General features: G+C 50.3%; 3 protein-coding genes across 19 annotated transcripts; 2 read left to right on the top strand and 1 right to left on the bottom strand.

Moving 5' to 3' along the window:
- Positions 1 to 1,234: 1,234 nt before the first annotated feature.
- Positions 1,235 to 12,203, bottom strand: LOC108027569 (ral GTPase-activating protein subunit beta). Of its 17 annotated transcripts, none has more exons than XM_050885404.1 (17): positions 11,590 to 12,203; positions 10,291 to 10,510; positions 10,182 to 10,211; positions 9,639 to 10,037; positions 9,308 to 9,568; positions 8,422 to 8,982; positions 7,145 to 7,420; positions 6,643 to 6,783; positions 5,784 to 6,327; positions 5,494 to 5,720; positions 5,165 to 5,356; positions 4,619 to 4,759; positions 4,097 to 4,114; positions 3,178 to 3,786; positions 2,526 to 3,112; positions 1,597 to 2,468; positions 1,235 to 1,535 (listed from the first exon to the last, which is right to left on the bottom strand). In XM_050885404.1, the coding sequence occupies exons 1-17, from the start codon at positions 11,779 to 11,781 to the stop codon at positions 1,421 to 1,423; spliced, it is 5,385 nt and encodes a 1,794-aa protein (XP_050741361.1). In that variant the 5' UTR covers positions 11,782 to 12,203; the 3' UTR covers positions 1,235 to 1,420. The 17 variants fall into 17 exon arrangements, with proteins under 17 accessions (XP_050741361.1, XP_016954551.1, XP_050741362.1 ...); XM_017099062.3 differs by having other exon boundaries at positions 3,178 to 3,732; XM_050885405.1 differs by having other exon boundaries at positions 8,422 to 8,979.
- A 2,081-nt stretch (positions 12,204 to 14,284) lies between these two features.
- LOC108027523 (uncharacterized) lies at positions 14,285 to 15,506 on the top strand. The gene is made up of 2 exons (XM_017098966.3): positions 14,285 to 14,360; positions 15,021 to 15,506. The coding sequence occupies exons 1-2, from the start codon at positions 14,355 to 14,357 to the stop codon at positions 15,315 to 15,317; spliced, it is 303 nt and encodes a 100-aa protein (XP_016954455.1). The 5' UTR covers positions 14,285 to 14,354; the 3' UTR covers positions 15,318 to 15,506.
- A 2,835-nt stretch (positions 15,507 to 18,341) lies between these two features.
- LOC108027498 (skin secretory protein xP2) lies at positions 18,342 to 20,223 on the top strand. The gene is made up of 2 exons (XM_017098941.2): positions 18,342 to 18,439; positions 18,876 to 20,223. Exons 1-2 carry the CDS (start codon positions 18,434 to 18,436, stop codon positions 20,067 to 20,069), a joined length of 1,200 nt encoding a protein of 399 aa, XP_016954430.1. The 5' UTR covers positions 18,342 to 18,433; the 3' UTR covers positions 20,070 to 20,223.
- Positions 20,224 to 20,439: the final 216 nt, after the last annotated feature.

Here is a 20,439-nt window from a genome sequence, read left to right as displayed (position 1 = left end):
AACACAAATACCCTGCAGCAGACTGGGGAAACGAATGAATCAAAATCGACGTAATCCATTGAGCTGCTTGCCCAATCTATTTTCAAGGCTGGGAAAATGACAAGAAAAGCCCAGAGCACCGGCCACTTCAGCACTAACTTGTGTTATTTGTTAATAATAAATGGCCCGAGCGTATGCAAAACGGGCCACAAATTGGTAACGTGTTATGCGATTACATCACGACTTTCATTGTGGATGGGCTGGCGCGATGGCCCTCGGCCACGGCAGTTGGCTCCGAACTGATCGCCTCGGAGGCGTTGCGAAATGCTGTCCATAGCTGATCTCCGAGATCCAATCACCGGACCCATCTCCAGTTCCGACTCCCGGACTCGCGAGTCAAAGGTGAAATGGCCAAGGGGCAAAGGGGATCCAAAGAGGTGCCCGCGTGACACAATATCGCTCAACTAAAAAGCCATTTCTTCCTGCTCACAGCTTTAAGGTATATAATATGTTTTATCAACAATTTAATCTAATTGCTAAAATCATTTAATCCTAATCCAATCCTAAAAGCAGTTGAAGTCCATTTTATTTTTTGCACTAAAAAATTATTTGTTCTATGCTTTAGATTTTTGGACTCAATGATAGTCATTTTCAAATGTTTAAAAAATGTACTTTGCGGAGAAAGTTTACTATATTTCAAAAATACATTCATTATAAATATTTTTTATGATTTTATAGCAAACAAGTTTTGAGTGTCATTGAAATAATAGTTCATTTAGAATTTTCGAGTGTTTGATATTGAAATAATATTACATTTAGAATTTCTGAGTGGAATAATTCATTTAAATAAAATAAAAACCCTGATCCAAATTGAAAGCTTTCAAATTATTTAAATTTGTGTGTACTGTAAAATAAAAAAAAAATCTGGATTTAAATTTGTGTTAAATTTAAGATTAGTTAAAAAATAAAATTATTATAAATTTAAAAAATAAGTTTTCTACCATTAAGGAATAAATAACCTACAGAGTTTTGTTTCCCGTACCCTAAAAAATATATATATACGTATCAAAAACCAAAAGCTTTCACTTCCACTTGCTCCTCACGCAACCATCTCCATCTCCAACTTCTAGCCACTTGCTGAGAGCCAAATTGATTTCGGATGTGGATGCGGCTGCCAATTATGTGAATACACATGGACCCAGACCCAGACCTACAGCCAAGCGGAGTGCCCAAAGACCAGGCCAAACGCAGGGAGTAATATTACAAATACTTTCACAAAGTATAATTAGATTTATTAGCAAAAATAAGGGTTAGCATACGATCATCCCTCGGACAACACTCAGTGGACACCGAATACGAACCAGTTTGTGGGGTTTAGTTAAGCACACGTTAATACAGACAGGGACAAGGGACCACGAGCACGGTAATGCTTTCGGGCCGGCTAAATTGCACGCTGGAAGAGATGGGCCAGCAGCTCGGCCTCGCTCAGGTCCATTTTGTACTTCTGGACAATGTCCTGCACCTTGAGTCGGCGTCGCACGTGCGGCGGTTGGTAGCTGAAACAAAACACAGGAGGTCAGATGGGGTTTAGGTGTGCAGATCAGAGGTGAGCCCTACTTGTCGTTGTCCAGACGCCGGCGACGGGATATGTTCAGCGCCGTCTGGCGCACCAGGTTGCCGACGACCCGCCGGCTGAGCACCATGCCGTCGACCAGGGGCGTGGCGAAGCTCATCCTGCCCGGCGGACCCTGCAGCTTCACCCGCAGCAGGCCGGAGAGCAGCGAGTGCACGAAGATCACGTGGCAGTCGGCCGCGCGGGGCAGCTGCAGCGTGTGCAGCTCCTCGCCGGTGCGCGTGTAGGCCAGCACATCCTCCAGCGGAAAGTTCAGGTAGTCCTCGTAGCTCTCCAGCCACACCAGGAAGATCTTAGCCGGCGCCTGGGCCAGCAGCGTGGGCTTCGTCACGTTGCCCTTCCGCCGCGTCGGCGGCACTGGCTCTTTGGCATCCCGCCGGCTCGTGTCCAGCTCCAGGCTGAGATTCCTTGACTTCGACTTGGCCAGCCCGGCCGCACCATCGCCGGCCGCCTCGCCGCGCGCCCACACATTGCTGGGGTTAACCATCTGATCCGTGCTCGAGATACTCCCGCCGTCGCCAGTGTCGCTGTTGTAGCGCAGATTCCACGTTGTGGGCACCACGAAGGCGATTTCCGAGCACACATCCGCCCAGTAGAGCACCCGCTGCGAGCCATTGTAGTTCAGTGGTTCGTTGGCAGTAGACTTAAGCTGCTGCTGCTGCTGCTGCTGCTGCTGCTCCTCCGGCGTTCCCTTGAGGGACCACGAGTTGTGGGCAAAGCCCGTCCAGCCGGAGTGCTCCGCCACCTGGACCGGCCAGCCCAGCGTCTGCAGCATGCTGGCAAAGTGCGTGTCATGGCTGGCCGCCTGCTCCTCGGCCATGTTGCCGACGATCTGCTGGGCACTCGTTTGACCACTCTGCAAAGATTGGTTAGTACACATATTTGTATTATTTTGTCCTTCTGGTTAAGTCACCTTCACGTAGAACACATAGACGGTGTCGTGGGTCCGCGCACTCAGCTTGTCCAGTCGATCCAGGTCGGCGGCAAAGGCCGTGGACTTGGTGTCCAGCACAATGAGCGGTCGCTGCGGCGGATTGCCCAGCGCCTCGGCCGGATTGTGTGGATTACGCGTCTCGAATCCCAGGAAGCCGAAGTGCGAGAGGAAGAGGCGGGCCGCATGGAACTCGTGGCACACCGCCGGCGGCACACACTCCTGGGCGTGCGACAAGCTGTCCGCACTGGTGTCCGCCTCTGCCCAGGCCAGCTTCTCGTGGATGCTCTGGTTCTCCAGCATCGCCTCCAGCTCCCGAATGCTCGCCGAGCCGTACTGCTCGCGCATCTGCTCAATGGTGGGTATGGAGTAGTCGGCCACGCAGGGCTGCACCTTGTCCACGCCCTCGGGGAAGTTCTTCTGCTCGCAGTCAGGCCGCTGGGTCACATCGTTCATGGGTATGGGTCGTCCGGGGTTCACGGCGTGGTACTTGATCCCGGATTTGCTGCGGGGCAGGTGGCGCAACTGCATGGTCCAGGCGTGTCGGCCAAAGGGACCCCGGATGAGCACTAGACGGAGGGGGACACTCGTTAGTTAGATGAAGATGATGATATAATGGAAGGTGGTAGCTTACGGGTCACTGTGGGCTGCGGATCCTGGTCGTTTCCCAGCGGCTCCTCGAGCAGCGCCAGTATGGTGGAGTTCTCGGTGACGAAGTACTTGAACTTGGCAATGGCCTGCTCGCTGCTGGCAGCCGCCGCCGGCACCATGGAGTTGCAGTGCTTCATCAGAGCCAGCTCGTCCAGCAGCGAGGAAATGGACTCGGGGCCGCACTCGCTGGGGAAGTAGCCCACCTGCTCCAGGATAATCGTCAGCAGGTTCTCGGCCGCATCCCGCACCCGCATGGAGGCGGGCTTCAGCTCCTTCTCGTCCTTGAACTTGGGTATGTCGGTGCCCTTGCTCTGGCTCTTGGTGCCCGAAATGCCCAGCTCCACCACCTCGAGCACCGTCTGGAGGCAGTCCTTGTCCTGCAGCAGATAGGGGTGCTGCATCAGCCAGGCGGCGGTGCACTGGAAGGCCGCCACGATGGTGCTGTGCAGGTCCTTGCTGTGCGCCGGCGGCGGGCGGGAGCACTGGTAGCAGATGTAGTCGCAGATCCACTTCACGGCCCGCTTGCACTCTAGAGCGTCTGAGGAGATTATCGTTAGATTCTGACTAGCTTCGTATATTTTCACTAAGGTGTCTACGGGCGGTTGGATGAGTGGTTGGTTGGGCGTTATATACATTCGATTTCGGTAATCGGTTGAGATGCAAATCAAACACATATGTGTAATACATGGAAACAAATGGCAATCATCGTGGTTGATGGATGGCGATGAGGTGGCGGATGGAGTGGGTCATGTTGTGTTGGGGTTTGGTTTTGTTCGGGGAGTGCGGTGGTGGTGGTGCGGGTTCGATGGCGGTTAGAAAAAGAAACGCATCAAAAAAAAGAAAGAAAGAAAGACAGAAGAAAGTGGCGTTAGTTAGGTTAGTTGGCTTTGTCAATCAATTACCATTTGTAAATTTCCTGGCTGCACAGTAAAGCAAACAGTTAGGGGTCAGGGTTAGGGTTCGTGGGGTGGGGTGGAGTGGGGTGGGGTGGGGTGGGGTGGTGTTGGGTTGGGTTGGGTATTTGCACACGGGGTCAACGTTTGGGGAAGCGCACACACGGCAACAGTTCGAAAATAAACAAACAGAGGTGGACAGAAAACAACGGCGTTATAAATCGGGAAAGAAGTGCTGCCTCGATGAGACCGAAGCCCAGGATGCCCTTGCAAAGGTTTTGGAATCTGCGCAGTCCCTCGAAGGAGGCCTGTTGCGCGGTTGAATCACAACTCAAGACTTTTGGAACTATTTGAAAGTGCTTTAAATGAGTTTTTGGAAGTTAAAACCTGGTTAATTTCCTCCTTTTTTAGGAATTTGTGTTAATGGCAGTTATACAATGAGCTCATACGGACATTTCCGAGCCTCGATTCCCTTTGCAGGAGCATATGCACACCAAAATCCCAAGCAAGCTCCAGGGGAGCACACTCTACCTGTTTCCCGGATGTGCAGCCTGGCCAGCCCGGACAGCAGCTCCAAGGCGGCCAGCGACACATTCAGATCCGTCTTCCACGACGAGATCAGGCGATGACACACCAAGTACGTGGCGCGCACGAACAGGGCATGGGCGTTGTCTGGAAAAAATGAATGAGGTTAGTATCAGAATGACTAATGGCTCATTAACATCCAATTAAATATAACTTTAAAAATATTTTTCTTTTTTCAATCCCTGACACAAAATAATATTATAAAGTAGAGACAAACGTCTTATCGTGATCAAAAAAATTGCATCATTTAAAAACAAAATATTCTTGAATGAGAATAACAAAAATACGGAAAACTTGATTACTGATAAGAAACTCACAAATAGTCAAAATAACTTTACCAAAAATAGAGTTTATAATTGAAATAAATCAAGTATTCTTAAGATTGCGGGCTAGCAGATGCCTTTTAAGAAAATATACAAAAATGCAAGTAATTGAACTCTTAAAATAGGAACATATCGACACAAACACCAAAAATAAGGAACGTAGAGTTACCATAGGAGGTCACCCCCTCCAGCTCCTGGCCGAACTCGAATGACATGTCGTCGGAAATGGTCAGGCTGGGGTAGTCGTGGGCGGAGGCGGTGTCGCGGATGGAGCCCGAGCCCGCTCCCATGGTGGCCGTCGTCTGGCCGCCCAAGCTGGCCGTGCCAGCGCTGACCAGCGAGGCGGAACGCTCCGAGCACGCTGATCATCGTCAGCCCACAAAAACACAAAATGCGAATAAAACAAGGGCAATTAAAAACAACAAAAATCAAACAAACAAATCAATGTGGAATGAGACCAAGTGAGATGGAGCGATAGAGGGAGAGGGCTGCACTAACCGGAACTCAGCAGGTTGGCCTCGTGGTGCTGCACACCACTGGAGTTGTGCGAGATGCTGTTGGCGTTGCCGCCGCCCAGCTCCGTCTCCTCGAAGGTGACGGCATCCTGGACGCAGAGCAGCAGGCCGCCCAGCAGCATGTGCGTGTTCTGGGCGTCCGTCTCCACCTGCAGGGCGTTCATCAGGATGTTCATGAGGCGCGACTTCAGCTGGATGAAGGTGAACATTCTGGGAAAGGGGAAACCAAAGCATTAGCTCCTGTTCAAGGTGGCCCCCGGCTCCGCCACTCACTTCTCGCTCGTCTCGCTGGTGAGGTCCCGGATGGGCAGCGTCTGGTAGTGCAGCGGGAGCACCATGATGGACAGCAGGATGTGGATGGCCGAGCGGCGCAGCTCGGTGCGGTTGAAGACCATCGACTGGGTCTTCAGCTTGAGGTCCTTGTCGGGCAGCACGATCTCCAGGGCGGCGATGAAGCCGGGCAGCAGCACGTTGATCCCGTCGAGGTCCAGCCGGAACAGGTCGCTCGAGTGCAGCAGTATGCTGGCCAGCGTCTCGTCGCACTCCCGCGACTCGGTGATCTTCAGGCACTGCTGCAGCGCCATGTAGAAGCGCGCCAGGTAGACGGGCAGGATCTCCTCGCCCGTCTTCTTCGCGCAGAAAATCTTGCACAGCGTCCCAATGGCCTCCGCCCGGCCGGACTCGTACTTGTCGATGGTCAGCGTGGGCGGCAGCGACTGCGGGTCGTTCAGGGAGTTGGGCTGCGACAGCGAAATCGATCCCTTGCGGTGCTCCATGATCATCGAGGACGGCCGCTTACTGGCCTCGCATGCTTGCTCTGGGTTTGGGGGGAGGAAAATAAAGGAGAAATGATGGTTAGTTGTAATAAATTGTTCTGAAATGTAATTTTGTCAATGGGTTTCAACTTAGTTAAATTCCATTAAACCATTTTTTTAAATTTTGTCTTTGGAATTAAATTGCTTTTTAAGTAGTTACAAATTAATTGATCAAGTTGCTTTATCCATTGGGTTTTTTGAAATTTTAAATGAATCAACCAATCTTTTCGAAACCAGCTTCATATTTGAGCTTCTTGAATATTTTTAAATGAATTCACTAAGTTTTTCTACCAATAATAATAAATTCCGTAACTCACTCTTGCGGTTCTGGCGCCAGGTGTCGCCGCCGATGTGCGCCGCCTCGAAGAGCCACTCGTGGAATACGTGGAGAATGCTGTTGCACTTGGGCCTGGCCACGGCCAGCTCGACGCCCGCTCCCATGGAAGTCAGCGGCAGAGCTGCGATCACGGAGAGCGAGAGAGAGGGCAGAAGGTGTTAGAGGGGGCGGAACCACGCGGTGGGGCGGTGGAGCATCTGTTAGATTGTTAGGCGGCGCGGGAAGCTCAACACGGTTCACACACAGCACACACAAAACAATAGATCCAATTGGTCGGAGTACAGCCGTCCGAAGACGGCTTCCGAGCCCAACTCTGGACCATAAGCAACAGCTTGATCTTGGCTTAAAGTGTTTTGCGGAATAATATTTTAAAATGTATCTAATTAATTTATTGGGAATTATTTAATTTACTGGGAATAATTACCCAAAGTTAAACCCCCTTTAAGCCAAGATCAGATTCCCTGATTCCCCGGTGGACTTACAGTTGATGCTGCTGCTCGCCGACGGCGGACCCGACGTGGACGTGGGTGTGGTGGGCGCCGGAGCTGGAGCGGATCCGCCCCCCGAGCCCGCGCCCGTGCTGCCGGGGATTCCCGGGCCGGCGGCGGCTCCCGCTCCGCCGCCAGGGCCACCGAGGGCGGCCGTCGAGGCGGAGGAGGCGCTGCTGGTGGTGCCGGAGGAGGTGGTGCCGCTGCTGCTGCTGATCGCGTTGCGTGCGCCGCCGCCGGTGAGGCCAATAAGCGAGGTCTTGCTCAAGCCTGCGAGGCGCGGATGGTGGTGGCGCGGATGCGGGGGCGTGGGTGAGTGGGGCAGAGCAGAGCAAGTGTGAGAAATTGTTAGAGAAATTAGACACAGATATGCGGAGCGCGAGGCGCGGGCGCAGACACAAGGGAGCATGCTATATAATTGTGGGCGTTCGCAGATAAATTACAGTGCATAATCCGGCGCTGGAAAGTGGCCACAGTCACTCGGCCCGACTCATCCGCGCCGGGCAATTACACCGAGATTATTCCACTCATGCTACGGAACAAATTATACAAAAAATGCAAAACTAGGTAGTGCCAAGGAAAGCAAAACAAAAGAAGAAACGGAAAGGCTAGAATGCAAAACTCGTGGTGCGAACTTGGCTGGGGAAACGTGGCGACGGATCAGGCAAACAACATCTAGGCAAGCAAAACAAACCAAGTCAAGTCAATTCGGAAGCACGCCAAGGCAAAGAAAAACATCAAAAGGCGGGCTCCGGCGCACCGGAGTGCAGACGGCCTGGCAGATGGGCTGTTCTGAGGCGTTTCTTGTTGCCATAGCGAAAGACCTCATTTACGAAGCACACTTGTGGGTAAGTTCCCGAGGGATGTGAACTTTTAGACAGTGTAATGCATTATAGGGCGACTTGAAAGCCGTAACATTTTGAAAGACAAAGTTCAGACAGATTTTTAAAGATCTCAAATCTACTCCTATCTTCTATAACTATTCAATCAATAGATTTCACAGCCTTACTGTTTTAAGGGATATTTTTCTAATGACTTTGAATTAACATTTCCTGGACCACTGCTGTGACGGATTCCTGGGTTCTTAAGAACACTAAATGCTTGATAGCACAATCAAAGCAGAACAGAAAATCCCACTTGCAAGGTGGTTCTCAGCCGTACAGGTACGGAAGGCCCTCTGCCAGGTCGCATTCACTAGGTTATTTGGTGTGACAACGAGGAGTACAACACTCGGTGGATTCCAAATAGAGATTCTCCGTGGAGAGGCGCACCCTTCTGCTGTGTGATGCTCGGCGCCACGCTGAAGCTCTTGGCCAGGCGTCGCTGCAGCGGCGGCGTGGGCGTGGCAGAGGCGGCGAGACCCAAGCCGGCCGACTCGGCGGCGCCGAAGGAGATGCTGCCCACGACCCCGGCGGAGTGGCTGCCTCCGGCACTCGTGCTGCCCACGGCGGAGCTTCCGGCTGCCGACAGGCTGCTGGTGGGCGAGGCGCTGATCTGGAGCTGCGGCTGCTGCTGGTGGTGCTGCTGGTGGTGCTGCTGATGGCTGCCGTGGTGGCCCATGATGGCGTTCAGGGCGGAACTGGCCGAGTTGCTCATGAAGTTGTCCCGCAGAAAGCTGCCGGCACCATGCAAGTGCAAGTGCGGATAGTGGAGGTGATGGTGGTGATGGCTGGCCTGGCTCTGCTGGCCGTGATTCGCTATGTTCGTGGCGCTGCTCGAGTGGATGAACTGCTGCAGGGTACTGGAGGTGGCCTCGTTGAGCGAGTGCCGGATCTCCAGCAGGTTCGTGACCACACCCTCCGATTGCTGCGGCGGCGGCTGATAAACGCCTGCTTTTTCGGCACGGTTTCAGGCGATTTAGCGTTTTCGGTTTAGATACAATTGGTTGGGGGTTAGCAAAGCCAGAGATAAACAAACGAACAGAGAGAATAGAGAGAGGTACTGAGCTAGCCTACCACAAGACTAAAGCTAGAGGTGATGGAGAAGCCGAGTCGGAGGGGCCGACTACATCAAACCAGGTACTCGGTGTGTTTTTGGCACTAACTCTGTATAAACTATACTGGGATGCATGAATAGTCCAGCGCACTAGACAGAAAACAGCACCACGAGTACCGGGCTTCCAGGGGGACAGCACACCCCTCTCTGCCAGGATCTTACCCAGGAACGCGTCCACCTGGCTGGATATGCCCTTCATGGCGTTGAGGAAGATCTGCGGCAGCTGCTGCAGGCAGGGATGCTGGTGCGTCTCGGCACCCTTTTCGTGGGTGAGGGCCCACTGCACGAAGTGCGAGGATTTGCTGATGATGTGGGGCGAGCACAGGGCCGTGGGGTTGCCAATCATCCGCAGGAAGCGGTACCAGGTCTGGGCCACACAGTCGTTGGACATGCCCACGGGTATCAGCTGGCCATCCTCGTCGGCTGGAAGGAGTAAGGAGATTAGTTGTCAAATGTGGCCTAGGTGACACATTTTAAGCGACTCCAAACACACCGTTTTTGAGCTGGGGAAACGCGGGACCGTAGCTGAACTCCAGCAGGCGAGCGGTCAGGGCCAGATTCACCCGGTTCCACTGGTCCACGAGGGCCACTCGGTGGCGCCACATGGCGCAGGACTCCTGCAGCGTCTTCCACATCGAGGGCGAGGGAAAGCTGCGCACGCAGGCCAGCAGCCAGACCTCGAAGAGCACGGAGAGCACCCGCTCGCACAACTGGTCGCCCACGTCGTCCTTGACGGTGGGCGGGGCCAGCAAAATCTCGTTGATGGCCAGCAGGAAGAGCAGCAGCGTGTCCCAGGTCTGTCGGTCCATCAGCTGCGATATCTGGGCAGTCTGCTGGAGGGTTCGCAGCACCCGATGGCAGAGCACTGCCTGCCGCTTAATGGTGTCGGCACCTGAAAGTCGTCGGGAATAGCATTTAGTTTTGGGTTGGAACGCTTCAGGGGTTCCTTAAGGTCTGGGGAAAAGTATTGCCCAAGATCTTAGTTGGCAAGTCAGGCATTATTCTTCCACAAGCGACGACAGTTCGAGCAACCTACCAAGCGTGGTTTGGTATAGAAATGGCAAGACTTGAAATTTAGAGGGGGGTTAATACGGAGGCAAGGGGCAGCCCTTGGAGCACAGGGTCCTTGGCCTATGTGCACTTACTTTCGCCCTGGCGCGGCACAAACAGGTTGTGGAAGTGGTTGATGATCTGGCGGGCATAGAGGTTGGCGTCCTCGCAGATCGGCTTGGGCACGCTGATCCTGGGCTGCGGGTGCAGGGCCGTCAGCCACTCGCAGTACACGTTCACGCAGTCCTTGATCGTCTCGTGCTCCTGCAGCGGGAGCGAGAGTCCGAAGCAGATCACGTCCATGCACCATTTCACCTGGAGCCGAGGGGAATTTTAGAAAATATTAATAGTGTCATATCATCAGGTTCATCTTCATTGCAGCGTTGGGGCAGCGGGATTTCACTGGAGATCTACCTCATTTCATTTCATTTTTTTCTAAACTCATATTGAAAGGTATTTTCATAATTTTTCTCATTATACTGTCTGAGTTATCTATAAATAGCCTTCCCATATTAAGCAAACAAACAATAATTCTTTCGCTTCCAGATTGAGCTAATATAAATGGGCCTTGCATTAACAATTATATGCACAATTAAATGTTTTTAATGACGCTTTCCAAGCGCATTAAAGGTCAGTACAACTCGATTTACCCCAAATAAATATGGGTTCACAAAAGGTGCTAATAATCTGATAAATTTTATGGTTTTTTTCATTTCACTAAAGAGAAAGTAGTATTACATGCGCAACTATGCGAGACAACAGCTCATAGTATCATCAAAGTTATGTTACGTATCCAAAGAGATATCCCAGCCTATCCTAAAGCATCCTGTTCCTATAGAATAATATTTGGAAGATATTTTTTAGGGGAACTTCCCTTTTCTTCTGTCTCGATCTGTGACTAAAGTGATGCTTTACTGTGCAGTTCAATTAGAAAAGGCTATAACCTGGATTATAACGCTTCGTATGAGAAATATGTGGTCTATAGGGGTCACTTCAACTCCGATCCCCCTTCCTGGATCGCACCTTCTGTCCTGCCTAGTGCAAAGTCCATGCAGGAATGGAATATAGCGATTTAGGTGAGAAATACCTGGTGTGCTGAGAGCATTTCAACTCTAAACGTCTGTTCTGGACCCCACCCTTCATTTTCTGACATAAAAGTGATCTGTCACATATGTGACTATGTTTCAAAGAGGGTATTTCTAGTGTTGAGTTGGAAAGGCATACAGCACGGGGAGTATTGTGCTTTCTAGAGGAGCTAGATGATCCTTAGCGAGCTGGTATACAATATGATTAGTCCCCAAATGGAATTGTAAGGAAGGTAAGCCCGGTTTTTGGTGACAAAAGGGTGCAAGATGCGGAATACGTGGTCCTTAGAGGCCACTATGATCACCCACCTCCTCGTCCTTGACCAGGTGGCTGGGCTCTGCGTTCTGGGTGATGCCCAGGTTGGTGCCCAGCTGCTTGACCACGGAGACGACCACCTCGCGTCCGGCGGAGGCGGGGAACTTGTTGAGCACGCTGAAGCACTGGGCGCCGCAGCTGTTGGCCGAGATCTGGGCGGACAGCGAGGCCCACTCGGAGTACATCCTGGCGTCGGGGCACCTGGCTTCGGGGCACCTGACACCTGCTGCTCGACGCTGCCTCTGCTCCCGGCTGTCCCGGCTGTCCTGGTTCGCACTGCCCGCTCCTGGTCGCTCGGTTATCTCTTTCGCTCGCTCGGATTTCACTTTGTTGACGTCAACATGAAGACTTCTGCTGCAGGTGCGCCATGTTGTTGTTGCCTCTGACTCGCTGCTGGCGATTGGGCGCTCTCATGCTGCAAAGATGGAGGCCCCGATGTCTGTGTTTGAGTCGCACTGCCCGCCCTCGTTGTTTACGTCTGCGATTCGGTTACACCGCCATTAAGGCCCTAGATTCCGCAATTCGTTTAACAATTGTTTAGCACAAAAAAAGCAGAGTCCACAGCGAAAAGCGTGCGAGGGAGACGGCGCGATGAACAGCTGTTCGTGGGCTTGGTTTGCGGGTGGGCAGTAGGGGCATTCCCCCGATTACTACCAGCTAGGTGTTTACTGGCAAATGCATACCAATAATTAGCAGGGCTCTCTAAAAGACAGGTACCTATTGAAGAAATTACCCTCAGATACTCCACATTTCGCTGTTCTAGTGGATGGATGGATGTCAGAATTCAATTTTATAGTGAACCAAAGCCGTTACAAGCAGAAACATTTCCATTAGGGGCATGCACGCACAACCTATCGGCCTGTTCGATAGGCAGGGATATCGGTGTCGCAAAGTCTGTCACTGGAAAGTCGAATGTAAAATGTCAAATGTAGAATACATAGCATAGTGAGTTGTACTTCGGTCTTATTCCTAAAAATATTTTCTTTTGGCCTAAATCGTCTAAATGATTTATTTATTGGCAGAATTGACACAACGTTCCATTTCCATTCCAGCTTCAATTCATGAATAAACACATTTGCTGGGATCACGTTATCAAAATATATGCATAGTCTTTCACTGACTCAACAGGAAATAAAAATAACAAAAACAAAAAATATATATTAGTACAAAACAAGAAACCTTGCAGTTATAAAAAATTTTTAAGGATTGTTGCTGACCTCAGTGATATTAAAGAAAATTATTTCATTCTTTTTTTCAGACCAGTTTTTTTTTAAATCTATATGTTAGAGTAGTCCGATTTTTATTAAATTGAATTCGAAATTCTTAAAAATATAAAAGATTATATTCCAAATATTATAAGATGATATGTCAAAAAGCCCCAAAGCTACAATTTGTTTAATATTATTTTCCCACCAATTTTCCGATCGTTCCTACGACAGCTATATGATATAGTCGTCCGATTTTGATTTTTATTTCGAAATTCAAAACCAATTAAAAAATGTTATTTCCAAGCGTAGGAGGTTGTATGTTAGAAAACACCGAAGATATAATTTTTTCATACTATTTTACCACTAATTTTGTTCCTATGGCAGCAATATGATTTAGTCGTCCGATTTTGATAAAATTTAATTCGAAATTCAGAACTAATTAAAAAGTGTTATTTCCAAGCTTAGAAAGGTATATGTTAGAAAACACCGAAGATATATATATATTTTTTAATTTTTCCCGGTAGTTCCTATGGGAGCTATAAGATATAGTTGTCCGATCCGGCAGGTTCCGACTTATATACTAGCTGCAATAGAAAGACTTTTGCTTTAAAACTGAGAGACTAGTTTGCGTAGAAACGGACGGACGGACGGACGGACAGACGGACGGACGGACAGACGGACATGGTTAGATCGACTCGTCTGGTGCCGCTGATCAGGAATATATTTATGGGGTCGGAAACGTCTCCTTCCCTGCGTTGCAAACTCCTGACTGAAATCATTATACCCTCTGCAAGGGTATTACCAGGCAGGTTACCAGTATTAATAATGCAATGCTAAAATAAAAAGTAGAACACGTCATCTGGCATTAGTCAAGTAAATAAAACGAACAAATTTATTATATATACTAAAGAGCTATTTACCCAGGCACACAAACTACGGAACCCATCGATAAAGACAAGTCCTATGAGGAAAACATCCTTTTTAAGCTTAGCCCACAAAAGAGGGGGATCTCAGTGATCCTACGACCTACACCAAAACAAACCAAACACCGTCACGAGAAAGTCGAGGGTCCGAGAGCAAACTATGTTTTCTGTGTGGGGAGCTCGGCTCGGCTTTGCATAAATTTGCATGACTGTCGGTGGGCCGCGGCCCAGCAGGGCGGGACAATGGCTCCGGATGAGTTTGGCCAAAGAGGAACTCACGCACCACGGCAAACAGCCCAGCTCGTTGCGAGGCATCGATTTGCACAAGAATTAACCGAGCTGCGGAAATCGGCCGGCGACGATCTCCACCTGCCGCAGGGAACAAGTTCTCATTGTTCTGGCGGCTTGAAAGGCGTCTCCAGTGAGTTATGGCCGCCCAGCCCGAGACAATTGAGCGGACCGCGCCAATTTGCATCCGCGGTCGTTCCTCGGCCAGTTCTACTGCTCCACTTCGGGGTTCTGGGTGCCGGGTCCGCGGGTATATAAGGTCTCCGTGGCGGCCGTGAGATCAGCACAAGCCTCCCAGCCTCCCTCCGAGCCAGACCACGGAAAGAGCAGCCCCAGAAAATGAAGGTGAGTGCAGCGGGGAGGACACTCAGTACCAAACCCAGATGGTGGCGAACCAGGTTGGGAGCTTCCCATCCAATAGATCGAGCCTCGGAATCATTTTTTATTTTTTGGGTGACGGTGATGAAGGCATGATGCAATATCGAAGTGCGTTCCAGTTTTAGGTGCGTCGCCAGAGACCGAAGTGTCTGGGCCATAAACATTTAAGACCACTTAATTGCGAGATATATATGTCAGTCAACTTTTGTTATGACAGCAAATAAGTATCTAAAATCACTAAAGCTCGCAGACAATAGCTGATGTGATACAGTGTAGCAGTCTATTTGTGTGTCCAATAAATTCGAGATCAGACAAAGGAATGTGCTGGACTGCCAGTGCAGATATTGCAGGGGAAATGGTTCCCAAAAGTACATCACTGCCAACGGGAGATACATATAGAGACGACCAATCACGGATATCATTCTCGGGATCCATAGGGAAATCTCAGTTTTTAAGTACCCTATTAGTACTGTAAGGATATAAGGATAATCGTTGGACCTCCAGACTTATAGTGTAATGTGGTATACCTGCCTCCCAACTTTCGATCATAAGTCATAGATAAGCTCGCGCTTACACTGAACACAACAATCGATGGATCTCTACTTCACTTCACACGTCCCCTTGCAGTTCCTCATCGCCAGCCTCCTGATCGCCTGCGCGGCCCTCGCCCAGGGCAGTGTGCTCTACTCCCCGCTGGCCTCCGTGCCCGTGGTGCGCTCCGTGCCCGTGGTGCGCTCCGTGCCCGTCGTGCGCTCCGTGCCGGTGGTGCGCTCCGTGCCCGTGGTGCGCAGTGTGCCTGTGGTGCGTCACGTGCCCGTCATCGACTCCGTGCCGGTGGTGCCCGCCGTGGTCCGCGTGGGACACGCCTCCGTCTACGACGCTCCCCTGGTCCAGTCCTACGGCGGCTGGCTGAAGCAGAAGTAGACGGCCACCTTTCCGCGAGACGACCTTTCCCTGCAGGCAAAGCAAACTCTGAATAAACGAGCAGATAAACAATCTCTGGCTTACTCTAGGGGTCATGGGGTCGGGGTGCAGCGAATCGATGTGGCTAAAGGCCGATTGACGGGCTGTAATACCAGCTGTCCCCGAAATATGAAAGCTGCTCTCCAAGAGGAAAGCCGGAATTGCACCGCAGACTCGGGACAAGCTTGATGCGAGACAGGCCCCACTAATGTATGTATGAATTCCAGGCCCCGCATTCCACGCACGGATCATTAACGAGCCATGGCAAACCAAGCCAAGACCACAGTCTCGATTGGCGCTGGAGTGCAGGTGCAGCAGCGAGCCCTTGATTCCCACACTGGCTTGGGCAACCCGCTCTGCCCACTGAGAGATGAGATGCCCCACGAGATGAGGCTAGGTACACTGAAGTGTATGAAATGAAAGACATGCTAAAGAATAGTGGAAAGACTTTCAGCTAGACCCTCAAAAACTTGAAGAAATAGATGATTACTCATCGATCTCTTGACAAAGTTGTACTAATAGCATATTAATGCGGATGACGCAACTAGGTACAATCAAATATACATATTAATGCGGAATACTCAACTAGGTACAATCAAACACACAAAAAAGTTGTAAATTATTACAAGAGATAGGGTTACAAGGGTAATGTTTCATTTTTAATGTAAATATAATATATTTTTAACTACATATATGTGTATATATTTGAACTAACTGATTACTTCGTATATATCTTAGTAAATGCTGTACCAAGAACATCTTAATGCAGGTACGAAGCTAGGTACACTAAAATATGAAAAAATACCTACAGATTATTATAAGGGATAGATCTACACGGTTAACATAGAGTTTAACTACATCCTCAAATATTTTGAAAGTGTGAATGGTTACTTCATAGATACCTTCAATGCTGTACCTAAATCTACATTTTGTAAGAGTACAAGTTCTGATACACGATTCCCACGGTGCACTTGGGGCAGAGGTGATGCTGGGTACACTGAAGTATAAAGGGAATGAAAGATATGCCAAAGAATAGTGAAAGACCTTCAACTAAACCCTCAAATACTTGGAGAAATAGATGATTACTCATCGATCTCTTGACAAAGTTGTACTAATAGCATATTAATGCGGATGACGCAACTAGGTACAATCAAATATACATATTAATGCGGAATACTCAACTAGGTACAATCAAACACACAAAAAAGTTGTAAATTATTACAAGAGATAGGGTTACAAGGGTAATGTTTCATTTTTAATGTAAATATAATATATTTTTAACTACATATATGTGTATATATTTTAACTAACTGATTACTTCATACATATCTTAATGAAGGCTGTACCAAGAACATCTTAATGCAGGCAATGCAGCTAGGTACACTAAAGTATGAAAAAGACCTACAGATTATTATGAGAGATAGATCTACAAGGTTATCATAGAATTCAACTACATCCTCAAATATTTTGAAGGTATGAACGATTACTTCATAGATACCTTCAATGCTGTACCTAAATCTACATTTTGTAAGAGTACAAGTTCTGATACACGATTCCCACGGTGCACTTGGGGAAGAGGTGATGCTGGGTACACTGAAGTATAAGGGATATGAAAGATATGCCAAAGAATAGTGGAAAGACTTTCAACTAGACCCTCAAATACTTGAAGAAATAGATGATTACTCATCGATCTCTTGACAAAGTTGTACTAATAGCATATTAATGCGGATGACGCAACTAGGTACAATCAAACACACAAAAAAGTTGTAAATTATTACAAGAGATAGGGTTACAAGGGTAATGTTTCATTTTTAATGTAAATATAATATATTTTTAACTACATATATGTGTATATATTTTAACTAACTGATTACTTCATACATATCTTAATGAAGGCTGTACCAAGAACATCTTAATGCAGGCAATGCAGCTAGGTACACTAAAGTATGAAAAAGACCTACAGATTGCTATAAGAGATAGATCTACAAGTTAGCATAGTTACTTCACAGATACCTCCAATGTTGCACCTAAATGTTGTGCTGACAACATCTACATTTGTATTTGTTTATCAGATCCAACTTAATGAGAGTGAAAGTTCTGATACACGATTCCCGTAGCTCCCGTGAGCATAAGTGTGATATTACGATAAGATATCATGACACGATGCTATGGTACTTGGGAGATTACCCAAGTGGGCCTCCTGGGAGTCCCAAGGGGCAGGCATCACTGATCCGCCCCGTTGGCCAACTCACGGCGCCTGTGCCTATTGGGCCAACATAGTGCGTCTCAGAGGGCTTGCGCAATCGGCCAGTTTAGATACACGCCGGTGTAGCATATATGTGGATATGGCCTCGTCGGTGATGGGTCGGTTGACAACGGATTCCGATTCACCTTGAAATCGCCGGATGGGCTGGGCTCGGCTTTCGGCTCGGCTCACGGCAGACTGCCGGCCGCCCTGTGGGGCAACCGCTCTGCACGGCCCGAGTATGCAAATGACCCAGCAGCACAAATGAAAACGAAACCCAAACCCAAGTCCGAGTCCGAGTCCGAATCCGAATCCGAATCCAAAGCACAAGAGCCCGAGACGCACGGAAATATGAAAGCGGCGCGCGGCTTATCACCATCGAAGCGCCTCATTTTCATGCTAATTGTGGGAGCCCATTCGGAATTTGGGAAATGCAGCGCAAGACTTTGACGAAATCGAAGCCAAAGCCAAAACCAGATCCCGCCGACGGAGGCGATGATAACTGGTCCGAGCACCGATCGCCGAACGCCGAACGCCGAACGCCGAACACCCAGCACCGAAATGGCAATGGCAGAACCTGGGTGCGCCCAGCACCGGGTGAAAAGCGGATGAAAACGAAAGCCCATCTCCACGATTATGATGGTTATGCAGTAGGCGACGATGATGCCGATGGGTGGTTTGGAAATGCTAATGAAACGCCCTTTGTTCGCCCCGGGTGCTCACGTCGTATAAAAGACTTGGCCTGCGATCGATCGGACATCAGTCGCTGCCCATCGGCTCTCAAGGCGTTTTTGGAATTGGTATCACCGCACCAAGTGGATTAGTAGTCAGCATGAAGGTGAGCTGCCCAGCACGTCCTGCCGCAGATACATACTTTTTTTGGTTCGCCAAGCCGATCTGAACAAGTGCCAAGCTCCAAAGAAAAGGTCAGGCCAGTGATAGGGTCCAAAGCACCCTGAAAGGCCAACCTAAGAACGTGTTACGAAAGAATGCATACCATACAGTTTCTTTTTTTTCAAAACCCGGTGTGAGCCCACGAAATATAACCACAACTCAAAGGATTGCCGAACGAAGGACTTACAGAATTAGAATTAAAAAGGGGACAAAGTTGAGCTGGTTCAACATAAGTTCGGACAGTGTACGACCAAACTCGGAGTAAAGGATTCGGTTCTTAGCAAGATGTTGTGTTGGTGGTCAAATGATAGAGGAGACAGCTCTATAAACTGTGATGTGTATATTGCTTAACCCATTTTTATTCCTACTCCTCCCTCCAGGTCTTCGTTTGCATGTGTGCTCTGTTCGCTGTGGCCAACGCTGGCTTCCTGGGTCTCCTCGGAGGAGGCGGTGGTGGCGGCGGCGGCGGCGGCGGTGGAGCTAGCCTGAAGGCGGGCATCAGCCTGGGCGGCAATGGAGGCGGAGGCAACGGAGGCGGTGGCTACGGGGGCGGTGGCCACGGAGGCTACGGCGGCCATGGACCCAGTGGTCCCGTCCAGGTGGTCAAGGTGATCCACCAGCAGGGCGGCAGCGGCGGCGTCGGCTACTCCTCCGGCGCCTCCTATGGCGGCGGCTACTCCTACGAGGCTGCTCCCCAGGTCTTCAAGGTGAAGGTCATCTCTGGCGGCAGCAGCGGCGGTGGCTACGGACCCGCCCCCGGCCCCGTCTACCTCCCACCCGCTGGCCCCGCCCCCGCCCCCGTCAAGGTCATCAAGATCCTGCAGGAGTCCGCCCCCATTGTGAGCGCCCCGCTGGTCGAGAGCGCCCCCCAGATCGTCAAGGTGGTGAATGTGGGCTCCGGACACGTGGCTGGACCCTCCTTCATCGGCGGCGGCTCCTCCTCTGGCGCCGTCTCCCAGGTCATCAAGGTCGTCCACGAGGGCCACGACAGCGGCATCTCTGCGGGAGGCTACTCTGCGGGTGGCTACTCTGCCGGAGGCTACTCCTCGGGCGGTGCCACCAAGGTGGTGCGTGTGATCCATGAGCACTCCGCCGCCGGTCCAGCCTATGGCCCTGCCCCTGCCCCCATCGACGTGCCCGCTCCTGTGGCTTCTTACCTGCCTCCCCAGGAAATCGCTGCCCCGGCTCCAGCTCCAGTATATGCTGCTCCCGCCCCAGTGTACTCCGCCCCTGCTCCCGCTCCAGTTTATGCTGCCCCTGCTCCTGCTCCCGTGTACTCTGCACCTGCTCCTGCGCCAGTTTACTCTGCTCCTGCTCCTGCTCCCGTGTACTCCGCTCCTGCTCCTGCTCCCGTGTACTCCGCACCTGCTCCCGCTCCCGTGTACTCCGCACCTGCTCCCGCTCCCGTGTACTCCGCACCTGCACCTGCTCCAGTCTATGCCGCCCCAGCGCCGGCTCCCGCCCCCGTCCTGAGCGTGCCCCATCCCGCCCCAGCACCCCTCTTCGCGCCCGAGGAGCAGTCCCTGCCCGTCGGCCACGCCCCCGCCCAGACCTACGGCCCACCGGCGTACTAGACAAGCCCAAGAGCCACCATCCGCGCGGAGGACCTTCCTGCCAACTGCATCGAGAGCATATTACCATTCCTGCACAACGCCATGAGTTAATTTAAGACATTTTTTTTACCACACATTTTTTTGTTAGAAAATACATAGACAATTCCAAAAAGAACCTTACTTGTCTGGATTGCTTGAGGGGTTTACAATGGGTTCTGGGAAGTGTCACACACTGAGTTTAAGGGTAGAATGCATTGTTATAACGCCAATTTCGGGATCCGAAGCTATTTCCTAACTAGTTTCAGTGAAACTATACTTTAAGTGTAGAGTAACTCTTTATATGCTGTACTTTTCAGCCCCAATTATCTACGATCTTGGTCTTAAGGTAATT

Source organism: Drosophila biarmipes, chromosome X (genome assembly GCF_025231255.1).
Source record: "Drosophila biarmipes strain raj3 chromosome X, RU_DBia_V1.1, whole genome shotgun sequence".
Classification (NCBI taxonomy): Eukaryota; Metazoa; Arthropoda; class Insecta; order Diptera; family Drosophilidae; genus Drosophila; species Drosophila biarmipes.
This window is presented reverse-complemented; position numbering and strand designations above follow the sequence as displayed.

Excerpts from the sequence above, each read along its gene's own strand:
- LOC108027569 (XM_050885404.1), bottom strand. The coding sequence starts at position 11,781 with ATGTACTCCGAGTGGGCCTCGCTGTCCGCCCAGATCTCGGCCAACAGC. Across the intron at positions 10,511-11,589 it reads ACCTGGTCAAGGACGAGGAG|GTGAAATGGTGCATGGACGT; the intron begins GTGGGTGATCAT and ends CCTCGGCTCCAG. Across the intron at positions 7,421-8,421 it reads GAGCATCACACAGCAGAAGG|GCTTGAGCAAGACCTCGCTT; the intron begins GTGCGCCTCTCC and ends CGCGCCTCGCAG.